The sequence below is a fragment of the Hyperolius riggenbachi genome, chromosome 7, assembly GCF_040937935.1.
Source record: "Hyperolius riggenbachi isolate aHypRig1 chromosome 7, aHypRig1.pri, whole genome shotgun sequence".
NCBI classification, from domain to species: domain Eukaryota; kingdom Metazoa; phylum Chordata; class Amphibia; order Anura; family Hyperoliidae; genus Hyperolius; species Hyperolius riggenbachi.
The window spans coordinates 38078085-38104413 of NC_090652.1; the positions used below are offsets into that span (position 1 = coordinate 38078085).

Consider the following 26329-nt stretch of genomic DNA (forward strand, 5'->3'; position numbering starts at 1 on the left):
TTTCTGCCCTTAAAACGCTGCTTTGCGTCAAATCCAGATTTTCCCCCGGGACTTTTGGCGTGTATCCCACTCCGCCAGGCCCCCCTCCAGGTGTTAGACCCCTTGAAACATCTTTTCCATCACTTTTGTGGCCAGCATAATTTTTTCTAGTTTTCAAAGTTCGCCACACCATTGAAGTCTATTGCGGTTCGCGAAAGTTCGCGCGAACCGAACTTTCGCGGCAGGTTGTCGAACCAGGTTCGTGAACCTAAATTCGGAGGCTCGGGGCATCTCTGTCCCGCTCGTCTTTCTCTTGGAAAAAGATAGGCTGGTACAGGCATGAGCCATCTGCGTCTGCACAGTAGCACAGACCCAATCACGCTTGGCTATTTCCACTGGAGCCCAAGCAGGACTAAGCTAGCACAAAAGTGCAAGGAGGTGGCTTTTTGGGTGTTCCAGTGCAGGATTGGGAGGACAGAGGAGCATGAGGGAAGCCTCTTTAGGATCCAGAGGCTTCCCGCTCCCGAGGTGAGTACCCCCTGGGGGAGCCTTTTTTTTTTTCTACAGGTTAACCTTAAGCACAGTTATACTTAACGTGTCCTCCATGATAATGAACTTCTACTGTCACTACCAAAATCAGTGTGGCACACAAGAAAGAAAAGATCTTTGTACACCTGAGGATTTTATGTTTAGTTTGCAGTGATCTGATATAGGATTGGTTTAAAACGTAATGTTTCAGAATTAGCAGTTATTGTATTTATTATACAACAAGGTTTACTCTTCAAATTATCATTAAATTCTGGTTAATAAGCAACATACTTTCCTTTAGTTGTACAGCAACCTTCAGATAGTCATCTTTTGAGGTTAGTTTTTTATCTAGCATCTTGTCCGCATCAAACTTTTCCACTGTCCAAATAAAGATGGGGAAATGACTAAACACTTTTGCTTTTTCATCATCCTTATCCTGAGGTTTTACTGATATTAATTTACTTAATGGCTTTAAAAATCTGATGAAAGTTAATAAGGAAATGCAATATTTTAGCTGTGTGTAGTTTCAACTCATACAAGAGTAGAGATAAAGGCAATTTTTGGGGAAAAAAAACACAATACACCATTGTAATAGCTTATGAGTAGTTTCAATACAACTCTAAATTGCTCAAAATGAAAAAAAAGAGGCTGAAACTTACAAAAAAGTAAAAAAAAGTTGTTAAGTGCAAAACACAGCACTCCACCATTTTTTTTAGCTGAAGCCAAAGTCATAGAAACCTGGACGCTCTGCTTCAAGATGTCACCATTGTTGAACAATAAGCCATCATTTTCTATAGATGAGGCAATACAGGAGAATGAGAGGCGCCCAAAATGTTTAAAATCTTTAAAACAGTAAAAAGTAAGGTAGTACTGCTTACACAATGATGGAAGTCTAATGCTACGTACACACTTGCGATAACGATCGTTCACTAGGAACGATAATTGAAAGACGAACGATACGGCAACGATAGGAATGCAACGATGGGATGCAGCGATCATCATACACATTTTTTTTTTCAACAATAATTTTTATTTCAAAATTGTAGCAAGAAAATTAATATATATTAGTAAGCATTAGAGCCAATCATACAGTACGAAGGAGTAAGTCAGGTATTATTTACATAGCAAGTATCATAAGACAGTGTAGTTTCTATAATATGTATGATCATATAATTCTATACAAGTGTATTAGGATGTATGTTAATAACAACTTTTGTCTATATCAGACAGATATTTATAAAGATTAAAAGTAATGTGGGTATTTTCATCAGTCAATTTCTAACCAACCTTGGCTGATTGAGAAAAGATAACCCTGTGTAATTTCTTCCAATTGAAGCAGTGGCCTGGGCCGATCAATTGGAAATGTTTGATTAAATATCTTATTGATATGTTCAAAAGGGTATCCACTTTATTTGTATGGATTATTTATTATTATCCTATATATTTTCAACGTTTTATAGGCTCCATACGATTACTTAACGTCTCATCTGAGGATTAGCCTATATCTATAGGATAAAGTATAACGAGCTTATAGTTGAGAATTAACTGAACTTGACAAAAACAAAACATATTAATAACAGTTAACATAGGGGTATGTACCTCACTCGATGTCTGTCTGGTGTGTTAAAGGTAAAGAAGTTTATATTGTGCAACCACTATAATACTATTATGACATTAGTCAGATTAAAGAATACTTTAAGATATTTTAGTGCATCCACGCCTGATATATTCCTCTAAGGTCATATTTCTCTTGACCAGTGCTAATGCTTTGTCAAAATTCAACTTATTTAGTGATTTCCAGTTGCTTGTTATTGTGCTTTGTATTGCTAGAAGAAGATGGCATATGTGCATTCGGTATATTGGTTCAATTCTCTCTAGTCCGATGCATAAAAGTGCTAGTTGTGGTGTCATTTGAATATTGATATCATAAACATTTTTGATATAATGTTCTGCTGTCTTCCATAAATCTTTAATCACTGGGCATTCCCATAGCATATGTAACAAAGTCCCAACCGCAGTGGAACATTTCCAATAGAGAGATGAGGTATTGGTGGTGAAGAATGCCAGTTTCCTAGGGGTTATGTACCATCTTGTGAGAATTTTCATGTATTGTTCCCAGTGGGATATACATTTAGAGATTTGTGAGATTTTTTTATCGTGGAGATTATTTGTGTAACTGGGAATTCAGTATTCAGATCGGATGACCATGCTTTAACGTACTTAGTGATAGGAGATTTGGTTTCGGTTATGATTTCGGAATACCATATGGCAAATCCTCCTATTACTGGTTTGGTTGAGTTCAGCATAGTGAGTATATGACTATTAATCTCTGGTATTTTTGACATCTTAGTTCTTAGGAAGCTGGCAATCCTCTGATATAAAAATATTGTGTTGGGTAGGAGATTATATTTCTTTTTTAATACATCAAAAGTTATAATTTTATCTTCTTCTAGCAGATCATTTAAGTTTTTAATGCCCGTCATTATCAAAGGACTTACATTGATGTCTGGTATTATGAGTTGGATTGCTGTTAGAGGAATTCTTGGAGTGATGTAGCAATCTGCATGTGGTGGATGTTTTAGAAAATGTCCCCATGCCAGAAGAGTAGCCGTAATTGAAGGAAAATTATATTTAGGTGGTTTATGCCCCAATAGTATGCTGGAAAGAATATCTCTGGGGCATTTCCCAATCAAATCTTGCTCTAATGTGACCCATTTTTTATCTCTATTCTTAGACGACCATGCTTTGGCGCATTCAAGGTTGCATGCATAGTAATAATTTTCGATATTGGGTAACCCTATCCCTCCTTGTTTTTTTGGTAAAGTCATTACTTTATAGGAAATTCTTGTTTTTTTCCCCGCCCATATTAGATTATTAATAATTTTCCTTACTTCCAAAAAGAAGGACATTTTTATAGGGATTGTTATAGTTCTAAGAATGTACAGAATCTTTGGGAGTAAGAACATTCTGAAAGATGACAATCTTCCTGACCATGAGAGCATAAATTTACTCATGGCTTGGTGTGAGGAATCGCGGGGAAGCAGCCGCCTCTTCTCAGCGTGAGGCGGCTGCTTCCGTGAAGAGAATGGCGGAGCGCGGAGAAACCGCCGCGTCAGACGCGCATGGCCCTGTTGCGGAGACACCGCAGAGCGGTGCTGGTATGGCTGGGACTCATAGTCCATTTAGGTTCAGAATGACGCGCGCGCAGAGAGGCAGAACCTATATGGTGGCCAGAAAAGGGTCAGCTGACCAAGCTGGTCAGCTGACATTTCCGTGCCATCTCATTGGTCCAGCACTTAGGGAGGTGCTGGAGAGTGTCTGTGTATATATACTCCTGGCTGTGCAGTTGCTGGTTGTCTGCCGTTGCGATCACAACGTGGTAGCACTCAGACCTGAGTCAGATCCTAAAGTGTGCCGGGACCAGCTGGAGCTGTAATCCTACACTTAGCTAGATTCTGTTGATAGTTTAAAGTACTAGTTTGATTGTGATTATTTGTTATGACCCTTTGCTTGCCTGACTATTCTTCTGAACTCTGATCCTGTACCTTGCCATTCTGATACTCTGTTGCCGAACCCCGGCTCATCCTTAGACTCTGCATCTGCCTCCTGATTTCGTAACTCGATATATCTGATACCCTGTTGCCGAACCCTGCCTGTACTTTAGACTCCGCCTCTGCCTTCTGATTCTGTACCTTATCTGTTACTGCTCTGAGGCCCAGTCTTCTATATATTACTGTTTGCACCAAACACTCTTACTCTACTCAGGTGTCCAGAGGTTAGCTTATATATCTGATTATCGGTGATACTGCAGATCATCTATAATCTGGTATATATCTGTATTCCCTGTGATACTGCAGATCACCGGTAATCAGATCCTCTCTCTGTGTTACACCGATCGTTACAGAATGCCAGACCCAAAAACAAGATGGACGCACACGCTGATCCTCTGGGTGTACTTGCCACTTCGGTAGACAATATCAATAAAGTACTGGGCACCCACAGAACGCTTATTGATGCTCTATCGGGGTCCGTGCAAACCCTCCAGACATCAGTAGATCATGTGCGAGCCCCTTCTAGTTCTGACATACGTATGCCGGTACCTGAAAGGTTTTCTGGCCACAGATCTGACTTCTGAAATTTTAGGAGTAGAGTGTTGTCCTATTTTGAGCTGAGACCCCAGTCTTCAGGAACGGAGACCCAGAGGGTCACATTTATTAAGACCCTATTGTCAGGCGATTCTCAGACGTGGGCGTACAGCCTGCCCACTGAGGACACAGCCCTTAACTCCGTAGAGGAATTTTTTAAAGCCATGGCGGTAATTTACGATGACCCGGACCTTGCCGCGACCTCTGAGCGGAAGCTCAAGCTTTTGCGGCAAGGCAAAGGTCCGGTCGAAGATTATGCGGCTGAATTTAGAAGGTGGTCAGTTACAGCCAGATGGGACACCTATGCCCTGTTGGATTGCTTTCTGTCTGGTTTGTCGGATGAGGTCTCTGACTTGATGTTGAGTCAGCCCGAGCCCAAAACAGTCGATGAGGCCATCTCATCGGCCATTCGAATCGACCGCAGGCTACGCCACCAGAGACAGACTAGGGGCAGTCATCGTGTCAGGGTGACATCTTACGCGGCACCTTCTGCTGCACCCCTAGTAACTCCATCTCCGTCTGTCTCGTCTTCTCCGGTCTTGCCTCCACCCGAGCCGATGCAGATCGGTCGGTCAAAACTGACCCAGGTGGAGTGAAGACGGAGAATGACTGAACAACTAAGTCTGTATTGCGCTGACGGGGGGCATAGGGTGCGAAACTGCCCTAATAAACTGGGAAACGCTACCGCCTAGGAGTTGTAGGGGGTAACACCCTAGGCGCCCGACTCATACCCCTAGAAGAAAAACGGTTGCTTTTTCCCTGTACTGTTACATGGGAGGATAAGACCGAGGCCACGGAAGCCTTTATTGATTCAGGCTCCGCGGCTAATTTTATGAACGTTGAGTTTGCTAAGAGATTGGGAATTCCGCTCACAGCGGTGGAACCACCCATTCAGGTTACGGCAGTGGATGATTCTCCTCTGCAGAGGAATCATCCGCTGTCCCAGACACCGGAGGTAGGAATCACTGTGGGGGTTTTGCATTGGGAAAAATTACAGTTTTTTGTGTTACAAATGTCTACGTCCACCATTATACTTGGTATGCCATGGCTACGCCTTCATTCTCCGCACATTGATTGGGCCACCGGCCAATTAATTTCCTGGTCAGATCATTGTTTTCAACAATGTTTAGGGAAGGTGACTTTGGGCCAAACCAAGATACAGGTGGAGGGGGTTCCAGAGCAGTATTTAGAGTATGCTGACGTATTTTGTCCCAAGGCAGCAGACAAGTTACCCCCACATCGCCCTTTTGATTGTCCCATCGATCTCCGTTCAGGTTGTATGCCCCCCCGGGGCCATTTGTACAATTTATCTGGGCCCGAAAAAGTGGCCATGCAGGAATACATCCGTGAAAATTTGGCCAAGGGTTTCATTCGCCCGTCCCGGTCGCCTGCTGGGGCAGGTTTCTTTTTTGTTAAGAAAAAAGACGAAGGCCTGCGGCCCTGCATTGATTACCGGGGCCTGAATAAGATTACGGTGAAGAATCGCTATCCGCTGCCCCTGATAGACGACTTATTCACACAGGTCACCAACGCTAAAGTCTTTTCGAAATTAGACTTATGGGGTGCGTACAACCTGATACGTATAAGAAAGGACGATGAGTGGAAAACGGCCTTTAATACACCCGACGGGCATTACGAATGCCTGGTGATGCCCTTCGGGTTATGTAATGCCCCAGCCGTTTTCCAAGAACTCATCAATGAGGTCTTCAGGGAGGTGTTGGGGAGATTCGTTCTAGTATATCTAGATGATATACTTATTTTATCCAACAACCTCTCTGAGCATAGGTCACATGTAAAATTTGTATTGGATAAACTGAGGCGGAACTCACTGTACGCCAAACTGGAGAAATGTATCTTCGAAGTAACCTCTGTCACCTTTTTGGGATACATTATCTCCACCTCAGGCCTGTCCATGGACCCTGCCAAGGTTTCCGTGGTTCTGGAATGGCCTCAGCCGGTTGGGTTGAAGTCGCTTCAGCGGTTTTTGGGCTTCGCAAATTACTACAGAAGGTTCATTAAAGGGTACTCCACTGTCATTGCACCCCTCCACCCTGAAGGATCTCTTTTGCTCCGCACCAATCCTTAGACACGTGGACACCTCATTCCCTTTTATTGTTGAGGTAGACGCCTCGGAGGTCGGGGTGGGGGCTGTGCTGTCTCAGCGGTCAGGCTTGCAGGGCCGTATGCACCCATGTGCCTACTTCTCTCGTAGGTTCTCCCCAGCAGAGAGAAACTACGATATAGGCAACAGGGAGCTCCTGGCCATTAAATTGGCTTTTGAAGAATGGCGACATTGGTTAGCGGGAGCAGAACATATGATCACGGTTTACACGGATCACAAGAACCTGGAATACATCGAGGGGGCTAAGAGGTTGAGCCCCCGTCAGGCTCGATGGTCTTTGTTTTTCTCTCGATTCAGGTTCATTATTACGTATACTCCAGGGAGCAAGAATGTTAAGGCAGATGCTTTGTCCAGGTGCTTTGAGCCAGAGACAGCACAGCCCCCCGTTCCTGAGACTATTGTTCCGCAGAAATTAGTGCTGGCTGCAAATGATACTTGGGAAGACTGGAAGGAGACTTTAAGTCCCTTTCAGCAGGACATCCCGGAAGGGAAGCCTGAAGGGGTTATGTTCATTCCTCTGCCCTTCCGTCTCCAGATCTTAGAGATGTTCCATGCACACAAGAATGCTGGACATTCCGGAGCAGCCACAACACAAGATCTTGTGGCCAGGTGTGCCTGGTGGCCTTCCCTGTCAGCAGATTGCAAGGAGTTTGTTAGGGAGTGTGCAATATGTGCTAAAAGTAAACCCTCCCGGCTGGCACCTGTCGGTACCTTGCAGCCTTTACCCGCCCCGAGTGAACCATGGACCCACTTGTCCATGGATTTTGTGGGTGAGCTCCCCAGGTCTGAAGGCATGTCGGTCATTTGGGTGGTAGTCGACCGCTTCAGCAAGATGGCCCATTTCGTGCCCTTGAAAGGACTCCCCTCGGCCCAGGAATTGGCCGACTTATTCATTGTTCACATTTTCCGGCTGCATGGCATTCCGGAAAACATAGTGTCAGATCGGGGAGTCCAATTCATCTCTAGATTCTGGAGGGCATTTTGTCACCAAATGGGCATGAAGCTGTCTTTCTCGTCAGGCTACCACCCACAGACCAATGGGCAGACTGAACGGATCAACCAATCTTAGGAATGGTTCTTAAGATGTTACGTTGCGGAGGCACAGAATGACTGGGTAAAATTTCTGCCCTTCGCAGAATTCGCACTAAATAATTTGAAGAGTTCTTCTTCTGGATTTTCTCCGTTCCAGATAGTGACAGGGAGATCGCCCAAGTTCTCTCCATTGCCAGTGGCCTCCACTCCGTTTCCAGCTCTGAAGGCCTGGCAGAGGTCATTTAAAAACACTTGGGGGATGGTGAAAAATAATTTGGAAAAGGCTTTTCAGAGTCAAAAGGGTCAAGCTGACAAGAGACGTTCTTTGGAGTGGAGGTTCCAGCCAGGAGACTTGGTTTGGGTGTCCACACGTCACTTAACCCTGAGACAACCCTCAGACAAGCTTGGTCCCAGGTTTGTGGGTCCGTTCCCGGTAGCGAAAAAGATCAACAATGTTACTTATACCGTTGATCTTCCCGCCAGCATGCATAGGGTAAGGTCCTTTCACGTATCCCTGGGTAAACCAGCAGTCCATGTGGGTCCTACTCCTCCTCCTCCTGTCATGGTGGATAGTCAACCTGAGTTTGAAGTAGAGAAAATTTTGGACTCACGCATAGTGCAGAAGTCGGTACAATATCTAGTGCACTGGAAGGGGTATGGTATTGAGGAAAGAATGTGGGTACCTGAGGGCCGCATGCATGCTGATGATTTGAAGAGGGAGTTTCACACGTTACATCCAGAAAAGCCTAGAAGGAGCTGTCCGGAGTCCACTCCTCGGGGGATCGCGGGGAAGCAGACGCCTCTTCTCAGCGTGAGGCGGCTGCTTCCGTGAAGAGCATGGCAAAGCACGGAAGAGCAGCCGCCTCTACTCAGCGTGAGGCGGCTGCTTCCGTGAAGGGCATGGCGGAGCGCAGAGAAACCGCCGCGTCTGATGCGGCGGTTAGCGCGCATGGCCCTGTTGCGGAGACACCGCAGAGCGGTGCTGGTATGGCTGGGACTCATAGTCCATTTAGGTTCAGAATGACGCACGCGCGCGCAGAGAGGCAGAACCTATATGGTGGCCAGAAAAGGGTCAGCTGACCAAGCTGGTCAGCTGACATTTCCGTGCCATCTCATTGGTTCAGCACTTAGGGAGGTGCTGGAGAGTGTCTGTGTATATATACTCCTGGCTGTGCAGTTGCTGGTTGTCTGGCGTTGCGATCACAATGTGGTAGCACTCAGACCTGAGTCAGATCCTAAAGTGTGCCGGGACCAGCTGGAGCTGTAATCCTACACTTAGCTAGATTCCGTTGATAGTTTAAAGTACTAGTTTGATTGTGATTATTTGTTATGACCCTTTGCTTGCCTGACTATTCTTCTGAACTCTGATCCTGTACCTTGCCATTCTGATACTCTGTTGCCGAACCCCGGCTCGTCCTTAGACTCTGCATCTGCCTCCTGATTTCGTACCTCGATATATCTGATACCCTGTTGCCGAACCCTGCCTGTACTTTAGACTCCGCCTCTGCCTTCTGATTCTGTACCTTATCTGTCCGTGTGTGTACGACCTGGCTTGTCCGACCTCGAGAACCGACCTTACTGTTAGAGGCATATATGTAGAAGCTTTCCAGAGGCGCCAATAGAATAAAAGTCACTTAAATGAGCTTAAAACCGATGGGGCAGTGGTGGGCCTATCCCATCCATGCAGACAAAGCAGACAAAGGAAGGACTGTGGCATCAACAGTCAAACAACAATTTATTTATACTGCACAGTAAAAATAGGCAACGCGTTTCACGGGCTCAATCCCGCTTCATCAGGCCAATCAAAAAGGAGCATACAGCTTATCAGCATCAAAACCACACTGAGCGCCTCTGACAGAGGCATGCTTTGTCTGCATGGATGGGATAGGCCCACCACTGCCCCATCGGTTTTAAGCTCATTTAAGTGACTTTTATTCTATTGGCGCCTCTGGAAAGCTTCTACATATTGCTAAGTCCACCCTTGGTGGAGGGTTGTACCCATCTTCTTCCCATCTACAGAGAGCGACTTTTAATCCTGAGTGGGGTCAGGTTAATCTCCCCACCTGCCTTCACAGTGGTTTCCTAATGGTAACCCTGGTTTGTGAGTATTAAATTGTTATATTACTCATTATTAATTATCAGCTATACAATATCACACTATTGGGCTCTTGGTGTCCCCCTCCCTTTTACTGTTAGAGGCGGTTCCCAGTCCTGGTAGTGCCACTCCCTCTTGAGTGTCACTCTCGTTCTGTCGTTCCTTCTCTCAGCCTGACTCCTCTTCCCGGGAGAGTCTAGAAGGAATCGTGCAATACTCTTTACTGCTCTGAGGCCCAGTCCTCTATATATTACTGTTTGCACCAAACACTCTTACTCTACTCAGGTGTCCAGAGGTTAGCTTATATATCTGATTATCGGTTTTACCAATTTTTATACCTTGTATTTCAGGAGTTGTTCTAATTTTTTGTGCCAAGGTTTCCATCAGAAGGATAAAGATAATAGGAGACAATGGGCAGCCTTGGCGGGTACCGTTTGAAATGTCAAAGGTGTCAGATAGGTATCCTGCTGCGTTCACTTTTTCTGATGGGTTGCTGTATAAATTCATAATAGCCATCACAATTGGTCCCTGAAACCTGAAATTATGTAGGGTAGCTTTTAGAAAACCCCAATGAACTCTGTCAAACGCCTTCTCCGCATCCAAAGTTAGGAGGAGAGAAGGCGTTCGACAGAGCTCTAGGGGCTTGATTCACAAAGCGGTGCAAAGTGTTTGCACGCCAGTGAAAAGCCCCTTATCACGCCTAAACTCACTTTAGGCGTGATAAGAAGAAACTCGCGCGAAGTTACCGAGCGTACGCGCGTACGCGCGCAGCACCCGACGCTTCGCGCGAAGCTCCCATTAAACCCTATGGGACTTTGCGCGCGCGCGTACGCGCGGTAACTTCGCGCGAAGAGCAGGAAAAAGCAGTGATAACTCAGTGGTGAAAAGGTCATCACGCCTAAAGTCTTTTAGGCGTGATAACTGGGTTATCACCGCTTTGTGAATCGAGGCCAATGTGTCTCAAAATGTTCAACATTCGTTGGGTCCCATCTGGTGCCTGCCTACCTTTTGTGAGGCCTACTTGATCTGGCGTCAAGAGGTCGGTGGTGATTTGCATTAGGCGATTGGCAATTAATTTAGCATATAATTTTGTGTCTGTGTTCAGGAGTGAGATAGGTCTGTAGTTGATGGGATGTTGAAGGTCTTTCCCTGGATTAGGGATAACTGTTATTGTGGCTTGTAGATATTCTTTTGGTATGGGGCTTCCTGATATGAAAGAATTGAAAAGATCAGTCAAGAAGGGTGCTAAAGTCTGTGCAAATGTTGTAAAGTATTCATTTATGAAGCCATCTGGGCCTGGGGCTTTATTTTTTTTTTTAGCATTTTGATAGTTTTAATTATTTCTTGGATGGAAATGGGTGTGTTTAGGTCTATTAATTTATCTGGGTTAAGTTTAGGGAGATTAATTGATGTAAGAAAATCATTGATTAGTGTGGAAGAGGGTTGTTTAGTATAAGGGTCGTCTCGCAGATTATATAACTGATTATAGTAATCTACGAATGCGTTTGCTATAGATTTGGGATTCATAATTGTAGTTTTAGTCATTGGATGAATAATATGGTGGATCATGGAGGTAGAGTTTCTGTGTTTTAAAAGATTAGCTAGATACTTCCCTGCCTTACTATTTTGGGAATATCTAAAGGAATTAGTTTTCCTTAGGTTGGCCTCATATTGGTAAAGAAGAAAATTTTGTAGTTCCTGTCTTGTGTGGAGGGATCTTGGGTTTGTTTATGAGTTTTTTCTAGAGTTTGAATCTGGTTTAACAGTTCTGTGTATGTTTTTTGTCTATCTTTTTTTATTTTAGAGCTTTGTTGAATGTATAGGCCTCTCATATAAGCCTTGTGAGCTGACCAAATAGTTGACTTATCTATCTCTGGAGTGCTGTTAATATAAAAAAAATGATTTTAATTTTGTATGAAAAGCGGGAATTGAGTCTGGATTAGAAAGATTAGAGTAATTCATCCTCCAGGTATGCGGTTTGTGTGCAAATAATGAGTTTCTAAGAGCAATTTGGACTCGGGCGTGGTCAGACCACGTAATATTACCTATTGAGGTATCTACTACTGATTGTAAGAGATTCCTATCTGTAATAAAGTAATCAATCCGTGAATGGGAGTGGTGGACTGCTGAGAAATATGTATAGTCCCTGTCAGTTGTATGGAAAATCCTCCAAGGATCTACTAAGTTATGTGTCCTAATTATTTTCCCTAGATATGTTGTGCGAGACGTGTTTTTAGATGAGGTATCCAATTTAGATATCCTTAGTTAAAATCTCCTCCTAATAATAAGGATCCTTGTTTGATTTTGTCAACCTTAGCAAGAATTTTTTGCAGAAAGCGTTTTTGAGATGTATTAGGAGCATAGAGGGTAACAATAGTAAATAATTGATTGTTAATTTTACCTATAAATATATTATATCTTCCCCCTTCATCAATAGTTGTGGATATAGGAGTGACTGATATATCTTTGTGAAATGCTAGGAGAACGCCCCTTTTTTTTTTTACTAAATATACTATGGTAAATCATTGGGTATTCATTGGAAGCGCAGTATTTGGTATCTTTTTGTACAAGATGTGTTTCCTGTGCCATAATTATGTGTGCTCCTTGAGCTCTGGCATCTTTCCACAGCGTTCTCCTTTTAAAGGCTGAATTCAGGCCTCTTACATTAATAGAGTATAGCTTTAAAGATTGGTCATTAGCCATTTGTAATATAACCTAGATATGTTGTTAGTATATAGTGGTGAATATCTAAACATTGTATAACATTGTGTTGATCGCGAATAGAGGAGAGGTGAGGAACCAAAAAAAACAGTTAAGATAAACGATAAAAATAACAATAACAGTGAAGATAATAACGATAACATTAAAGCCGCTAACATATAATTGATGTAGAAGATAAGTTCAAGTCTACATCTTTTCTCGGGGAGAGCAATAACAATATTGCTAAGTGCCTTCTCATGTGCGAGGGGGACTAAAGTAATATCAAAGGCCTGGTCGGCTGATAAGTGAATAGTGCCTTTTAGGAGGTGTTAGAGGAAGAGAATGGGTTCTTCTTTGAAGGGATAGAGGAAGAGTCTCCTTGTGTTTGGATCTGCAGTTGTTTGAGAAGCTTAATTCCGGATTCTAGTGAGGAAATGACATACTGTATTGTTTATTGTATGCTGAAAAGATCAATTTGGTGGGAAAGCCCCACTTGTACAATATTTGAGCTTCTTTGAGTGATTTGACAATAGGTTGTAAAGCTCTTCTGTTTTGTAAGGTTGCCTGGGAGAGGTCTGTAAATAGCTGTATTTTGGAATAAGGATCTGGAAGATGTCCTTTTTTCCTTATAACCAGCATCAAGTTCTCTTTAACCTGGTAAAAGAGGAATCTTACTATGACATCTCTGGGAATGTTCTCAGCCAGATGCGGTGGCTTGGGTAACCTGTGCACTCTGTCTATAGTAAGTTCAATCTGAGAGGTTTCTGGAAGGGCTGCTTTGGCCATAGATGTTACAAAGGCTCTCAGCTCTCCTGTGGAGACAGATTCTGAAATGCCCCTTAGTTTTAAGTTGTTGCGTCTGGAGCGATCCTCCATGTCAGCTGCTTTTGTTTTCAGCCATGATATATCTTTAGTATGTTGCTCTGAGGTATCCACCATCACATTATACTCTTTAACAATCTCCGTCACTTTATTTTCAGTTAGATCTACTCTGTGTCCCAGTTCTGCTATATCTTTCTGTAATGTGGCTTGTATAGCTGGTGAACTCTGATATCAGGGAGTCTTTAAATGTAAGCATCAAGTCTTTAATATATTCCTGGGAAACAGGTTTGTCTGCGGCAGGGAACGCTGCAATGTCTGGGCAGTTTGTAAGTGCTGAAGGCGATATGCACTGGTTACCTCCTACCTCATGCTGTGTGTCCGTTTCTCCCTCTATGCAAGAACGCGATTTGGCTGGGCTGCTTGATGGGGATGAGTCTGCTGCAAGCTCCGGAGGTAAAGAGGAGAGAGAGTGCGGTATCTCTCCGTCTACTTCCCCAGTGTTGTCCTCATTTATGTTGGATGATCGGGAGGCGCGCTGCTGTGAAGCTGCGGCGGCGCCATCTTGGGGCCTCCTCGTGGAACGCTGAGGTTTCTCACTGAAGAAATCCGTGAGCTTCTTAGGTCTCAGTGCATCTTGCTTCCTCTTTTTGGAGGCGTCTATCTCCATCTCCATGCCTTCTTGCACTTGTTTTCCCCAAAATAGGTGTGGATGGCATTGCTTTTGGTCTCTTAATGATGTGCCGAAGCAGGAGCTCAGGCTTCACACACCCTTCCTGGACTCTGTCGTGGCCACGCCCCTCTCATCATACACATTTTAACGATCGTTCTTGCAGAAAAGAACGATCAGAAGGAAATGTTGCGTACATATTTATATAAAAAAAAAAAAAAAAACACTAACATGGAGTTACAATAGATAAAAATATATGATAGTTAACTTGAGAACAAAGTTTATTTGAAATTTGTAATGTAACAATCTTTACGGCCACACTACAAAGGAAGTACTGAAGCTGGGCCGAATTCAACGCAGGCGCATTGGCCCTTGTAACGATCGTTCTCGGTCGATGTCTGTACACACTATAGTTTTGTAACGATTGTCAGTAGATACGATCCGTCAGGTTGGATATTTCCATCTTCCCGATGTCATTCTTTTGTCGTTCGTGCTAATGATCATTGGGTAAAGTTTTCCCCCGATTGTCGGCGGAACGATCGTTAATTAGCTGTTTCAAACGACCATAGTCACCAGTGTGTACGTAGCATAAGCCTGTGTTCTCAAAAAGAAGAATTTATAAATCAGAATAACATGCCTGAATAGCAAATAGCTCCAGGCTCAAAATGTTTGCTACTAAGGCATGTTATTACCTTAGAAAGACCAGTCGTCAACCTGAATGCGGGATGGGTGTTCCCCACATGTGCTGTAAGTAGTTGCTGCTTGGCAACCATGATTTGTGAGTACCTTTTTCTGGTTCAGTATCTACCCCACATTCTTGACATACTACATCATATCGGGCTCCTACTCTTCTTTTGTGTGCTTCTGTTTCATCAAAGTCACTTGAGATCCTGCTTTCTATAGATGAGTTTGGATTTTTGCCAAAATATTTTTTGCCTGTTGTAAAATTTTCACAAACAAATGATAGCTGTTCACAAGACACACATTTTTACAAAAAAAAAAACTTTTTTCAAAATGTTTTCTCCCATGCCCACTGACTTGAAAGCATTTTTTTTTGTAAAATGTGTTTTCGCAACTCATATATTTTTACATATATTCTCACACCTATGTGAAAATGTTTTTGCCCATATGTTTTTGTGAACATCTTCATCTCTACAAAAATGTGAGATTTTATAAAATATATAGAATATGTTGGCACTTTTATAGGCTCATCACTATAAATTATATATAAATCTTTAGGCTGGCGGTTCTGTGGTATGGTCAGGTAGAAACTGAAAACTTAAAATCACAATAAAATACAAGTTACAATAACAATGTGTGTCTCCATGCGATGACTGTAATAATGAAGACAATGCAAAGGTTTGCTTTAAAATTTTTCAAATCCTCTTTTTGTGAAAATCCAATTTACAGCAACGCGGTAATTTTAGCCCAATCAAAGAACTCGGAAGCATTAGACCAATCAGAAAATGCAGAATGTTTCTGCAAAAATCGGATCACCGCTGTAATTTTAGATTAATCACAAGACTGATTTTCCGTTTTTCCTACTACAATTTTTTTTCTAAAACAATTTTTTTCATTTTTTTTGCATTCTTTGATGCAAGAAAAAATGACTAATAAATGACTAATGCCTAACAAGCTAACTAATGACTAATAAAATACAACTCGAAAATCAGAACTTGGAAAAATGGAAAATCGTTAATTGGTAAATTGGAAAAATGGAAGATCAGAAATTGGAGAAATAGAAATTGGCATAGGCGGAAATTGGAATTTCTGAAATGGGCATTTCCGACCATCACTACTTCCAATGTCACATATAGTTTTATTTACACGTTTTTCATGGGAAAATTCCCATTTTCTAGACTAACGCTGCACCATAGTTACTAGTCATTTTTCTGGTAGCCCGATATAAAAGGATACTTGAGCTTCTCCAAAGCTTTCTGGTCAATGGTGTCATCACTGTCATACACCAGAGCGCTGCTCAGCAGGACAGCGAGAGTAAACATTCCAAAGTTTACTTTATCATCCTCCTAGAACAAAAAGAGTCAAATAATGATTGATTTATAAAGTGGTGTTATCTTGTAACGCATAAAAAGTTTGTTGTGACCAACACTAAAGTTTTCACAAAGGTGTTTATTCACATCAGCAAGTGAACATACATAGCCAACATCCAATGAAGCCTCAGGATGTTATTATAGCACTCTATGGTGTTTAACCACCCTGGCGTTCTGATTATATCGCCAGGGTGGCTGCGGGAGGGTTTTTTTTGAATAAAAAAAAAACTATTTCATGCAGCCAACTGAAAGTTGGCTGCATGAAAGCCCACTAGAGGGCGCTCCGGAGGCGATCTTCCGATCGCCTCCGGCGCCCAGAATAAACAAGGAAGGCCGCAATAAGCGGCCTTCCTTGTTTTGCTTATATCGTCGCCATAGCGACGAGCGGAGTGACGTCATCGACGTCAGCCGACGTCCTGACGTCAGCCGCCTCCGATCCAGCCCTTAGCGCTGGCCGGAACTTTTTGTTCCGGCTACGCTGGGCTCAGGCGGCTGGGGGGACCCTCTTTCGCCGCTGCTCGCGGCGAATCGCCGCAGAGCGGCGGCGATCAGGCAGCACACGCGGCTGGCAAAGTGCCGGCTGCGTGTGCTGCTTTTTATTTGATTAAAATCGGCCCAGCAGGGCCTGAGCGGCGACCTCCGGCGGTGTTGGACGAGCTCAGCTCGTCCAGACCGCTCAGGTGGTTAAAGCTCTCCACTAGCAGCATCAAAGGAAAATACACTTAACCACTTGTCGACCGCCCACTACCAATGGGCATCGGCAAAGTGGCACCCCCAGTACCGCATAACGCCAATTGGCAGCGGCATGCCGGGGATCGAGCGCAGGGTTACGTGCGCATCCGCTGGCATTAGGCTCCGCCCACCCGCATCGTCAACCCGCCGGCCAATTAGCAGCGCTGGCACGTTGTTAACCCCCGATCTGCCGCATACAAAGTGTATAATACACTTTGTTAAGATAACAAAGTGTATTATACAGGCTGCCTCTTGCCCTGGTGGTCCCAGTGATCGAGGGACTACTAGGGCAGGAGGCATCCCCCTAGTAAAAACACACACACACTGATCCTGCCCCCCCGCCCTCTGATCGCCCACAGCACCCCTCAGACCCCCCCCCCCCCCGATCACCCCCTCAGACCCCTGTTTGCACCTAATCACCCCCCTAATCACCCATCAATCACTCCCCTGTGTACTGTATACATCTATTCTCCCCTGCAATCACCCACTGATCACCTGTCAATCACCTGTCAATCACCCATCAATCATCCCCTGTCACCACCTGTCACTGCCATCCATCAGATCAGACCCTAACCTGCCCCTTGTGGGCACCTGATCACCCGCCCACACCCTCAGATTGCCCGCAGACCCGCCCTCAGATCACCTTCGAAGTGCATTGTTTTCATCTGTTCTCCCCTCTTATCACCCACTGATCCCCCATCAATCACCCCCTGTCACCACCTGTCACTGCTACCCATCAGATCAGACCCTAATCTGCCCCTTGCGGGCACCCAATCACCAGCCCACACCCTCAGATCACCCTCAGACCCCCTCTGATCAACTCGCAAGTGCATTGCTTACATATATTCTCCCCTGTAATCATCTACTGATCACCTATCAATCACCCCGTCATCCCCTGTCACCACCTGTCACTGTTACCCATCAGATCAGACCCTAATCTGCCCCTTGCGGGCACCCAATCACCCGCCCACACCCTCAGATCGCCCTCAGACCCCCTCTGATCAACTCGCCAGTGCATTGTTTACATCTGTTCTCCCTCTAATCACCCACTGATCACCCATCAATCACCCATCAATCACCCCCTGTCACCACCTGTCACTGCTACCCATCAGATCAGACCCTAATCTTTCCCTTGCGGGCACCCAATCACCCACCCACACCCTCAGATTGCCCTCAGACCCCCCCTCCCCGATCACCTCACCAGTGCATTGCTTGCATCTATTCTCCCTTCTAATCACACCCTGTTCACCTATCAATCACCCCGTCACCCCCTGTCACCACCTGTCTCTGCTACCCATCAGACCCTAATCTGCCCCTTACGGGCACAAAATTACCCGCCCACACCCTCAGATTGCCCTCATACCCCTCCTGATCACCTCCGTAGTGCATTGCTTGCATCTATTCCCCCCTCTAATCACACCCTGAGACACCCATCAATCACCTCCTGTCACCACCTGTCACCCCCTAGCACACCTACCCATCAGATCAGGCCCTAATTTGCCCCGTGTGGGCTCCTGATCACTTGGCCAAACCCTCAGATCCCCCTCAGACCCCCTTCCGATCACCTCTTCAGTGCATTGATTGCATCTATTCTCCCCTCTAATCACCCCCTGACACACCCATCAATCACCTCCTGTCACCACCTTTCACCCCCTAGCACTCCTATCCATCAGATCAGGCCCTAATCTGCCCCCTGCGGGCTTCTGATCACCCGGCCAAACCCTCACCCGCCCCACCACAGTAACAGAATTTTTTTTTCCTGATCACTGCTGGTCTCTACGACTTAATTGTGGCTAAGACCAACTGTTATGCCACACAATACGCAACCGCCAATCCAAGAAGCTACCATGCCCAGCCTTTTCAGTGGAAACCACTCCAAGTTTCCGAACGTAACATTTTTTGGAGCCTTCTCCTTAACATGGGTCTAGTCAAAAAGAATGTATTGCGGTCTTATTGGTCTATGCACCCAATACATCACATGCCCATGTTTTCTGCTGCCATGTCCAGGTCACAATTTGAGAACATCCTGCGCTTCCTGCACTTCAGTGCCAATACAACCTGTCATTTAAGAGGCCACCCTGCTTATGACCGGTTCCACAAAATTCGGCACCTCATAGACCACCTGTCATCAAAATTTGCAGATGCTTATACCCCTGAACAGTCATTTTGAGGCATTCGGTTTCCAGACTACTCCACACGGTTTTGGGCCCCTAAAATGCCAGGCCAGTATAGGAACCCCACAAGTGACCCCACTTTAGAAAGAAGACACCCCAAGGTATTCTGTTAGGTGTATGATGAGTTCATAGAAGATTTTATTTTTTGTCACAAGTTAGTGGAAAATGACACTTTGTGAAAAAAAAACAATAAAAATCAATTTCCGCTAACTTGTGACAAAAAAAAAATCTTCTATACTCCTAACGGAATACCTTGGGGTATCTTCTTTCTAAAATGGGGTCACTTGTGGGGTTCCTATACTGCCCTGGCATTTTAGGGGCCCTAAACCATGAGGAGTAGTCTAGAAACCAAATGCCTCAAAATGACCTGTGAAATCCCAAAGGTACTCATAGGAGGTTTGGCCCCTTAGCGCACCAAGGCTGCAAAAAAGTGTCACACATGTGGTATCACCGTACTCAGGAGAAGTAGTATAATGTGTTCTGGGGTGTATTTTTACACATACCCATGCTGGGGGGGGGGGAGAAATATCTCTGTAAATGGACAATTGTGTGTAAAAAAAAAATCAAAAAAATCTTATTTACAGAGATATTTCTCCCACCCAGCATGGGTATGTGTAGAAATACACCCCAAAACACAATATACTATTTCTCCTGAGTACGGTGATACCACATGTGTGACACTTTTTGCAGCCTAGGTGCGCTAAGGGGCCCAAAGTACTATGAGCACCTTTAGGCTTTACAGGGGTGCTTACAATTTAGCACCCCCCCAAAATGCCAGGAGAGTAAACACACCCCACAAATGACCCCATTTTGGAAAGTAGACTTCCCAAAGTATTCAGAGAGGGGCATGGTGAGTCCGTGGCAGATTTCATTTTTTTTGTGTCACAAGTTAGCAGAAATGGAAACTTTTTTTATTTTATTTTTTTTGTCACAAAGTGTCATTTTTAGAGATCTCACGAACCACCGATTTTCGGTTCACGAACCCCGTTCGCGAACTTTCGCGGAAGGTTCGGTTCGCGCGAACTTTCGCGAAACGCAATAGACTTCATTGGGGAGGCGAACTTAAAGATTTTGAAAAATTTCTGCTGACTGGAAAAATGATAGAAAAGATGTTTGAAGGGATCTAATACCTGGAGGAAGACATGGTTGAGTGAAATACACATCAAAAGTCCCAGAAAAAAATCTGGATTTAACACACAGAAGGTCAGGAATCTCATTGAATGTTCAATTGCAGGCCTGCACTGCTTTATGACATCAGGAATCCCTCACTTCTCCTGGAGAGAGGAGGGTCTCATCTTCCAGGGAATTGTAGTATTTCAAAAGCCAGCTTACATACCATGGCTGGGAATTGAACCCAGGTCTCAGTGTGTGGTAGGTAACTCACTTAACCACTATACCACCAACAACACTACATGCTAAAGCCAGCCTAGCATGTACCATTATGATCAATCCAAGAGAAAAGTTAGCTTGCTTAAGGATTTGTAGCATGTCAAAAGCCAACATTTGACATGCTACAAATCCTTAAGCAAGCTAATTTTTCTCTTGGATTGATCATAATGATACATGCTAGGCTGGCTTCAGCATGTAGTGTTGTTGGTGGTATAGTGGTTAAGTGAGTTACCTACCACACACTGAGACCTGGGTTCAATTCCCAGTCAATGTGAGTTGACTTTTGACATGCTACCTTAAGCAAGCTAATTTTTCTCTTGGATTGATCATAATGGTACATGCTAGGCTGGCTTCAGCATGTAGTGTTGGTGGTGGTATAGTGGTTAAGTGAGTTACCTACCACGCACTGAGACCTGGGTTCAATTCCCAGCCAATGTGAGTTGGCTTTTGACATGCTACAAATCCTTAAGCAAGCTAATTTTTCTCTTGGATTGATCATAATGGTACAAGCTAGGCTGGCTTCAGCATGTAGTGTTGTTGGTGATATAGTGGTTAAGTGAGTTACCTACCACACACTGAGACCTGGGTTCAATTCCCAGCCAATGTGAGTTGGCTTTTGACATGCTACAAATCCTTAAGCAAGCTAATTTTTCTCTTGGAATGATCATAATGGTACATGCTAGGCTGGCTTCAGCATGTAGTGTTGGCGGTGGTATAGTGGTTAAGTGAGTTACCTACCACACACTGCGACCTGGGTTCAATTCCCAGCCACGGTATGTAAGCTGGCTTTTGAAATACTACAATTCCCTCTGGGAGGAGGGTAACATAAGGAATAACAATCAGCTAGGATCAAGCCTACAAGAGTCTAATTAAACTCTCCCTAGCAGAGTCTGTCAGCAGCTGTCCCTTAACTAATTACTGTAGGCAGACGAGTGATTAAAACGACAGGAGAACCTTGCCTTTTATAAGGGGGGGTGGGGCTCCAAGAGTGAGTGTAGTTTGATTGGTGACAATGTGCCTGCTGACTGTGATGTAGAGGGTCAAAGTTCTGCTCAATGGAGCATTATGGGGCGAATCGAACTTCCGCAAAAGTTTGCCAGGAACCGTTTGCGGGCGAACCGTTTGGGACATCTCTAGTCATTTTCCGCTAACTTGTGACAAAAAATAAAATATTATATGAACTCACCATGCCTCTTAGTGAATTCTTTGGGATGTCTTCTTTCCAAAATGGAGTCATTTGGGGGGTATTTATACTATCCTGGAATTCTAGCACCTCATGAAACATGACAGGTGCTCAGAAAAGTCAGAGATGCTTAAAAATGGGGAAATTCACTTTTTGCACCATAGTTTGTAAACACTATGGGCTTGATTCACAAAAGAGTGCTAACTGTTAGCACGGCAATTTTTCGCGCTAATTTTCGCGTTTGCACGCAATTAACCATTTTTGCGCGAAATCGTTATCGTTTTCGCGCACAAACGATTTTGCACAAAAACGTTTAATTGCGCGCTAACACGAAAAATCGCGTGAAAAACGACCGTGCTAACAGTTAGCACTCTTTTGTGAATCAAGCCCTATAACTTTTACCCAAACCAATAAATATACACTTATTGGATTTTTTTTTATCAAAGAAATGTAGCACAATACATTTGGACAAAAATCTTTATAGAAATTTTACTTTATTTGAAAAATGTCAGCACAGAAAGTAAAAAAAAATCATTTTTTGGACAAAATTCATGTCTTTTTTGATGAATATAATAAAAACTAAAAATCACAGCAGCAATCAAATAGTGCCAAAAGAAAGCTGTATTAGTGACAAGAAAAGGAGGTAAAATTAATTTAGATAGTAGGTTGTATGACCGAGCAATAAACCATTAAAGCTGCAGTGGTCTGAATGGAAAAAAGTGTCTGGTCCTTAAGGAGTTTTATGACTGCAGTCCTTAAAGAGAACCCGAGGTGTTTTTAAAGAATGTTATCTGCATACAGAGGCTAGATCTGCCTATACAGCCCAGCCTCTGTTGCTATCCCAAACCCCACTAAGGTCCCCCTGCACTTTTCAATCCCTCATAAATCACAGCCGTGCTATGAGGCTCTGTTTACATCTGTAGTGTCAGTCTCAGCTGCTCCCACGCCTCCTGCATAGCTCCGGTCCCTGCCCCCGTCCCTTCCCTCCAATCAGCAAGGAGGAAAGGGATGCAGGCGGGGACTGGAGTTCTGCAGGAGGCGGGGAGAGCAGCAGACTGACACTATAGAGATAAACACAGCCAGCTCTGACAAGCTGTTTGTCAGCAGCATGGCTGTGATTTATGAGGGATTGCAGAGTGCAGGGGGACCTTAGGGGGGTTTGGGATAGCAACAGAGGCTGGGCTGTATAGGCAGATCCAGCCTCTGTATGCAGATAATATTCTTCAAACCCACCTCGGGTTCTCTTTAAGTGGTTAAAGAGACACTGAAGTGAAAAAAAAAATATGATATAATGAATTGGTTGTGTAGTATGGATAATTACTAGAACATTGGTAGCGAAAAAAATATTCTCATATTTTCGTTTTCAGTTATATAGTGATTTTTATAACTCTGCATCATCCTCTAATATTTGCAGTTTACACACTACTCAGCATTCTAAATGATTTTACAGAGCAGCCAAGTGAATTTTTGAACTGTCCTCTGCTGAAGAAAAAAAACAATACAGTGACTGACAGTTAAGATAACAAGCTTCAGAAGACAGAGCTCTCTGCGGACTTTGAAAGTGGTAGAGATCAGTGGCTCTTTTGCATAGATAACAACTGGAGTTTCTTAACTCTTCCTGTACTGGAAACAATATTAGACTTATATCTCTGCTCTTAATGTTTTATTTCTTAGCTGTACTACACATACAAATCATTATATCATATATTTTTTTTTTTGCTTCAGTGTCAGCCAGGCTGAAGCAAAACAGACAGTCGCCATTTAAAATGCTTAATGCGTTCTTTGTCAAGTGCAGTAATACAAGGAAAATTGAATATTTACCTCCCTATAAACCAATCCCTTAACAGTGTCCAACCAATCCCTAACTAAGCAGACCTGATGGGAGACAAGGCAACTTCTTATGGAGGCGGTACCTTTAAGTTCTGGGTAAAGAAAGTGGCTCATGGAGTGATTTTTTTTGCCGGTCACCATAGACTCATTCCAGAGTGACACATCAGGAAGGAGGAAACCAAGAAGAGGTGGCAAGAAACACAGAAGGAACCAAAGAACTGAGCAGTGCTAACAGGAAATGATTGAGGAACATCTAGTTTTCAACATTTCCTCACGTACGCTTATGGAATGGAGAGTAAAGTTTTGAGTAGGGGACTATCATTTTGTCCAATGTTTTCTCCATATTTTTTTAACCTCGACATTGACCTCACACAATTCTTCAGAAGTATTAGGCTTCATTTTTTTTTGCAAGTTTGACTGGCTCTAAGGAGTGGAGAACAGCCTCTACAGATGATATTCTATATATTGAAGTTTTTGGACTCAGCAACAGGAGTGACTGTAAACCTCCTTCCAACAAGCTGATTGACTGCTTTGTAGCCCAGATGAAGAGAGATATAAAGGCTTTGGAAAATATCACAAAGAAACTCAAATGGGTACAGTGATAACTTGACCACTGAGGAGAGAATGGCCTTGACAACTTTCTTGTCTGCTGAGGAGATTGTAATCAAATCTGTGAACAAGGAGGGGCCCTGGTTGTAATGGATTGAGACTTTTATGTTCAATTCACCAGATCACTTTTGTAGACCCAATCAACGTTTGCAATCGATTGGGAGGAGACCCATTGTCTATCATCGAGTAAGTGAAAGGAAGTATAATACAGAGAGCATTCAATAAGGGTATTATTGATAATAGTATAGCTAAATATTTGAGAAAAAGTCATTTTAGTACCCCAGTTTCTATATGGTCACTACAATTCATAAAAACAATCCCCCCCGGTAGACTAATAGTTTCCGGGGTTGATTCGGTTTTATCACCTTTGGCCATGTTTCTGGATTTCATTTTGCAGCCCTACTTACCCATTCATGCATACTATGTTAAGGACACAGTCCTGTTTTTGGATATCTTGCAAGGGGTATCACCCCCAGATGTGAGTTTCTGATGGTTGCAATGAACATGGAGTGTTTGTATACCTCCATTTCCGACACAGAAGGAATTATTTTATTTTTAAGGACACTTTCTTTGAACAGATCCAGGGAATGGCAATGGGCTCAAATGTGGACCCTTCCTAGGCCAAGTTGCCAACCTCTTTAAGGAGATGTATGAAGAGGCATTTGTCTATATGCACCCATTGTTGCATAGGCATGGCAAGATATTGGTAAGATACATTGATGATATTTTCATGTTATGAGCAGGACCACGTTCGAGCCTAGTAGCGTTTCTTTTGAGATATTCATACGAGGTATCCCATCATCAGACTCACCTCCCTCATCAGCGATGAGGAAATGGACTTCTTGAATGTCAGGGTAAAACTGAAAAAATTGTTCCTTTCAGACAAACGTATTCAAGAAACATTCAGGAAACCTACGGATAGAAATTTTCTCCTTTGTTTTGAGTCATTCCATCCCATTACAGCTTTAACCACTTGATGAGGACTGCAGTGTTAAACCCCCCTAAAGACCAGGCCATTTTTCATTAAATAGGCCACTTCAGCTTTAAGACCTTGCTGCAGGGCCGTGCATGTCAACACACAAGTGATCCCCCCCCCCCCTTTTCTCCCCACCAACAGAGCTTCTTGTTGGGGGGGGGTTAGATTGCCCCAGCATGTTTGATTATTTTGTTATAAATATTTCTTTTTTTATTACATTCTTGTATATTTAATTTATTTTTTTCCCTCTCCCTTTCCCTTTTCCCCTCTCTCCCTCCACCATCAGCTAGTGTTGGGCGAACATCTAGATGTTCGGGTTCGGGCCGAACAGGCCGAACATGTCCGCGATGTTCGGGTGTTCGACCCGAACTCCGAACATAATGGAAGTCAATGGGGACCCGAACTTTTGTGCTTTGTAAAGCCTCCTTACATGCTACATACCCCAAATTTACAGGGTATGTGCACCTTGGGAGTGGGTACAAGAGGAAAAAAAAATTTAGCAAAAAGAGCTTATAGTTTTTGAGAAAATCGATTTTAAAGTTTCAAAGGGAAAACTGTCTTTTAAATGCGGGAAATGTCTGTTTTCTTTGCACAGGTAACATGCTTTTTGTCGGCATGCAGTCATAAATGTAATACATATAAGAGGTTCCAGGAAAAGGGACCGGTAATGCTAACCCAGCAGCAGCACACGTGATGGAACAGGAGGAGGGTGGCGCAGGAGGAGAAGGCCACGCTTTGAGACACAACAACCCAGGCCTTGCATGAGGACAAGAAGCGTGCGGATAGCATGCTTTGTACCACCATGCAGTCATAAATGTAATAAAGATAAGTGGTTCAATAAACAGGGACCACGCGGCAACGCTAACCCAGCAGCAGCACACGTGATGGAACAGGAGGAGGCGCAGGAGGAGAAGGCCACGCTTTGTGAGACACAACAACCCAGGCCTTGCATGAGGACAAAAAGCGTGCGGAGAGCATGCTTTGTACCGCCATGTAGTCATAAATGTAATAAAGATAAGAGGTTCAATAAACAGGGACCACGCGGCAACGCTAACCCAGCAGCAGCAGCAGCAGCAGCACACGTGATGGAACAGGAGGAGGCGCAGGAGGAGAAGGCCACGCTTTGTGAGACACAACAACCCAGGCCTTGCATGAGGACAAAAAGCGTGCGGATAGCATGCTTTGTACCGCCATGTAGTCATAAATGTAATAAAGATAAGAGGTTCCATAAACAGGGACCACGCGGCAACGGTAACCCAGCAGCAGCAGCAGCAGCAGCAGCACACGTGATGGAA

General features: G+C 43.9%; 1 protein-coding gene across 1 annotated transcript in view; it reads right to left on the minus strand.

The window, feature by feature from the left end:
- LOC137525976 (guanylate-binding protein 6-like) overlaps positions 1–26329 on the minus strand; it is a 155487-nt gene that overhangs the window by 79874 nt on the left and 49284 nt on the right. The window contains exons 3-4 of the mRNA XM_068247187.1: positions 16008–16117; positions 799–986 (exon numbers count right to left, since the gene is read on the minus strand). Of these exons, the coding sequence (XP_068103288.1) occupies positions 799–986; positions 16008–16117 (298 nt within the window). The remainder of the gene's footprint in view (positions 1–798; positions 987–16007; positions 16118–26329) is intronic.